Genomic DNA, 4930 nt, shown 5'->3' on the forward strand with positions numbered 1-4930 from the left:
GTAAACTAACAAGTTAGAGAATATAAACTGATGTTTAATAAGCTATAAATTTTGAGTTAAAAACAAAGTTGTACTGTTCAAAAACAGGTAAAGTTAAAAAACTTGAGTACCTCATTGTTATAAAATTAGTAAATCTTCAATTTATTTATAATTATAAACTTAAACCCCAGAATTTTAATTCTTATACTCTATTTTGAGTTCACTGAAAAATTATGCATGATATTGACAACGCCGGTGATAAAACCTAAATCGTTTACTATCGTTTTTAGTAAAAAAGTAAAATATTTAAAGTACTTTTTAAAAGTTCAGTTAATAAAGGTCATAGTCAAATAAAAAAAATATTTATATTGTAATAGTATATCTAAAAAAGAATAATGCAACTTTAATTATAATAAGTCCCTGTGAAAACGCAATTCTATTAAAGAGACATAAAACAATGAATACAATCAGTATTACTATTTATTAGAACGACAAGTAATAAAGTTTTTTCAGTTAAAGGAAAAATGTAAAGTTGAACAGTTTTAAGTAAACATGCTTTTTCAATACTTGTTTAATTTTTTTGAATATTCTTTTTACTATATTTATTCTTATTCAGTAAAATAAAATTAATTGATATTTAAATTTACAGATTACTTAGCAAACATGTATATTTTCATTAAAAAGTTGGAAAAACCAGTCAACAGATTCAAACTTTCTGTTGATCCACTTGACACAAATTCAACTTTGAAAGCAAAAATTCAAGATCAAGAAAGTATGATTTTTCTTTAAACTTTTACTAAGCAAAATGAAACTTTTATAGATCTAAAGCTAAATCATCGCTACATTAAAAAAAAGAATATTAGTTCTGTACAGACTTAAAGTTATATAAGTTGAAATGTATTTTGGTTTATGTGTCTTAATAAAAAAGAGTTGTGATTATAACTCATAAAGAAATGCTTAAATATATATAATTTTAGCCTTATATCAATAAAAACTTCATAACATTTACTTAAAACTTGTTTAAAAGGTAAATAAATTATAGTTTTACTTTTCACTTGTGTTTGTATCTTAAATAAGCATGTATTTAGGTATAGAGCAATAAAAATTCATACTTTGTATTTACCAACTACTGTACATAAAAAAGCTTTATTAAGTATCTTTTGTTCATATTTGTTATAGATGTACAAGTAAAACTTTTCTTTTAGATTATATTTTAACGAATAGAAGTTTGAGTATTTATAAATATTTATTAAATTTTTAGCATGTTTTAAAGTCATTCTATTGTTATGTCTTACAAATATAATACATAATTAAATGTCGTAGACTTAAATTTTTTCCTTTAAAATCAGTAGGAAGTTATTGATAAAGTTTTTTTTTTAATATAGTATTTTTTCGAAAGTATCTCTATTTTTAAACAGTTGTTTTTATAAATTATAAGTATATTTTAAAAACATCAGTTTAGCTTTGTCTTTAAACATATTCAAAACAAAGTCATTTTATATGTTTTCATTAACTTATCAACTGTTTTTTTTTTTTTGTTTTGATTCGTATTAAGAAACATTACTTGTAGTACTTAATCTGTCTTTTGAAGTTACACTTATTATACCAGTTAAAAACGGTATAGTTTTTTTTTGCTTTTTTGCATCAACTCCTATAAATGTAGAAACAATTTCAAATTAAGACCTCATTGCCCCTTTTACTGCTCATGGTTCTTATTTGATCCATTTAGCAGCTTATGACTCCCTTAACTTTTTAAATGACCAATTTTGGAAAATCTTCACTAAAGCATAGCATATGAATTAAACTAGCTAGGACTTTCAAGTACAAACTATAGAATAACTATTAAAAGTATTAATTATCAAAAAATAAGAATCAAAAACAATCAAAATTTTTTGCAGGTGTTCCTTTCGACATGCAACGTTTGATATTCGACGGAAAACAATTGGAAGACGGAAGAAGTTTGTGTGACCACAACATCCAACATGGATCAGCTGTTCAACTTGTGCTGAGGATGCAATTAAGTGTGGAAAGATTGAACAGTGACACCTTCACAATTGAAGTTGATCCCCAAGACACATACTCAGTTGTTAAAACGAGAATTCAAGATGATCACGGTGTGTTTTGTTTTCAACTAAAATACTTTTTTATATTATAAATATTATTAAATAAATTATAAAATACATATTTATTCAATAACTGAAAGGAACCTTTGTACACCAGTTCTTTAGACCAAACTTTTTGAGCGTTTTTTTAACGTTCAATATATTAGCACAAAGATGTTGTTTTGTATAATAAATAGCTAGAAAATCGTAAATTATTGTTATTTCATTGTATTTATTTATATTTACGATTTTTAATTAGCTTAACATTTTTATTAGAGCTTAGTTTTTATTAAGTACATCAGATATTTTATATAAAAACCAAAAAATTAGTAAAAAAAATGCTAAAATACTTTCTTATTATTATATTTATTATTCGAATTTCACTTTTTAAATGTCACACTTAAAAACATTTAAAAAGTAATAACTTGAGATATTATTTTTATTTTTGAAATTAAGCTTCATGCTTGTTCAACTCACAACTACTTGTTACCATATGACAGGTTTTCTATTTAAAAAGCAAATTTTGACATTTGAAAACAAAAAGTTAGAAGATGGAAAAACATTGATGGATTACAAAATCACGGAAAAATCAACTATTGGTTTGAGAATAGCTGGTGAGTTGCGAATTTACGTAAAACTTGTGACTGGTAAAACAATAACCTTTGTCATTCAAGGTTCCGACAAAGCTATAAGTCTCAAGGAGAAAATCAAACAAAGCGAACGTTAATTTTTAATATTAGTATGTTTTACTTAATTAAGTGTTAATTCAGCGTTTTTATTCATATGAACGGTCAAAATCTTAAGAATATATAGTTTGTTGAGAAACTTAACAACATAAAAAAAACACATTTTTAAACGAAAAAATTTAGTTCTATCCTGTTTTTTAATCCGATTTTAGACCACAGTGTATTAACAAAACTCAGTAAAAAAATCTTGAAAAATATGGTATTATCTGTTATTAATCATATTTATAACAAAAAAAATTTTAATTTAAAAATAAATTATTTTTAAGATAGCGTTTATTTATATTTTTTGTAATTTGGTATTTATAAAAAATCAAAAAGATGAACTAAAAAAGTACTTTTTATTTTTTACTAACTGAATGATATTCTTTAATAACTAATAAATGACAATTGCTTTTTGTTTTTGTAGATTCCTACTGAGAACTAAGCTTGATAAAAAGTTTTTATTTTAAACAAATGTTTCTATTCTTTTATTACTACTTAATAATGAAATTACCTTAATAGTTCACGACTTTATGTCTTAAGTATGTTAATAAGCCTTTTGTATGTTATATTATATTGCATTATTGATGTTGTAATTCAAATGTTGTCTTAAATATAAAACGCATAATTTCTTCCAAACACTAATTTTAGTATTATAATAAGTACTGTAGAAAGAGAAAATATAAACTTACACATGTGTATACTACTTAAAAAAATAAATTTCATATTAAAAAAAATCATAAACCAAACAGCAAAACAGCTGTGTTATGATAAAAAAAAAATTTTATTCTTCAGGTATCCCTAAAAGGCTTCAGCGTTTAATCTTTAAGGCAAAACAAATTCCTGACGATGAGACATTTTCCGACTTTAACGTTAAAGATGAGGATACTATTCATTTGGTGTTTCGAGGTGTATGCGGCGAAAACATACTTGTAAAAATAAATAAAAAATCGTTCAAAATTGAAATGTTTTCAGGTGACTCGATTGAAGATATCAAGAACAGAATTAAAGAACAAAAAGGTTTTAAATAATATAAAAAATATTTATTTAACTCTTTGAAAGGTATGGGCAACTATTTAGTAGTTGAATTTTGTTTGAAATTTCTTTGGCGGATGAACTTATAATTAAAAAAACTTGGTTGCCCGAGCAGCTTTGAGTAAAATTTCTTAAATTTGCGTGTGCCAAATTGCTATGAGATTACATTTATATAAGCACTCTGTTTGCTGGAAACTTTTTAAATAGATTTTAAGACATTTGTCACCAAAAAACTCACTTAGTTTTATTTACTTTTATTCAAATACAATGAATAGATGGATCTCGAAATTCTATTTCCCTAAAAATTTCAACTGTTAAAAAACTAATTAATTAAATAGATGTTCGGACGGTTTAATTGTAACATTTTTTAAAAAGCAATTCTTAAATAAGTCGATAATATGATAAAGTAAAATTTGGGTTTTTAGGTTTTTTTAAATACTAGTCTATTATTTCTAAAAACGTCACTTATTGCATGGAACACAGTGTAGTGTGTTCATTTAAACTAATTTTGATAAGAAAAAATTAGAATACAGAGTGTTTCAGGCAATAAGTGGTATTTTTTAAATATCAAACTTCGTTTTTGTTGTTCAAACAGATCGACACAAACTTAATTGTATTTAAGCATTTAAGTTAATGTAACATTATTAATTCTAGTAAACGTATTATTTGGGACACCTAGTCATTAAATTATAAATTAGAGATGAAAACTTCTCATTTGAGAATTTTAGCATATAAACTTAAACTGAGAATTTCTTCCTTTATACATACAATTTAAAAAAATTGATATTATGTAAATTGTGTAGTTCATAATAGTTGATTTACTTTTATCTAAGTCAATCAACTAAAACTTAAAACAATTGCAAATTTTATTCAAAGTATATTGAAATGCTTCATTTTTGTTTGTAAGTCTACATCTACTAGCAATTTTAACTTAATTTATAAAAATTTATTACTACTTTTAAATTTTTAGGCATAGCAGTGGAGGACCAATGCTTGAAATTGGGTCGTATTAAGCTGGAAGACGAAAAAAATGTTGAATTTTACAAAATCACACACAAGTCAATACTTCGCTTGAGTTTGAGACAATAG

The 4930-nt window shown here is 24.3% G+C and overlaps 1 protein-coding gene across 1 annotated transcript; it reads left to right on the forward strand.

The window, feature by feature from the left end:
* Nucleotides 1-212: 212 nt before the first annotated feature.
* Nucleotides 213-4930, forward strand: LOC145842064 (polyubiquitin-B-like). Its single transcript, XM_082949439.1, has 6 exons — nucleotides 213-234; nucleotides 629-751; nucleotides 1878-2095; nucleotides 2626-2803; nucleotides 3602-3826; nucleotides 4812-4930. Exons 1-6 carry the CDS (start codon nucleotides 213-215, stop codon nucleotides 4928-4930), a joined length of 885 nt encoding a protein of 294 aa, XP_082805565.1.

This window comes from Thalia democratica, chromosome 1, assembly GCF_965202585.1.
Source record: "Thalia democratica chromosome 1, ktThaDemo2.hap1.1, whole genome shotgun sequence".
NCBI classification, from domain to species: Eukaryota; Metazoa; Chordata; class Thaliacea; order Salpida; family Salpidae; genus Thalia; species Thalia democratica.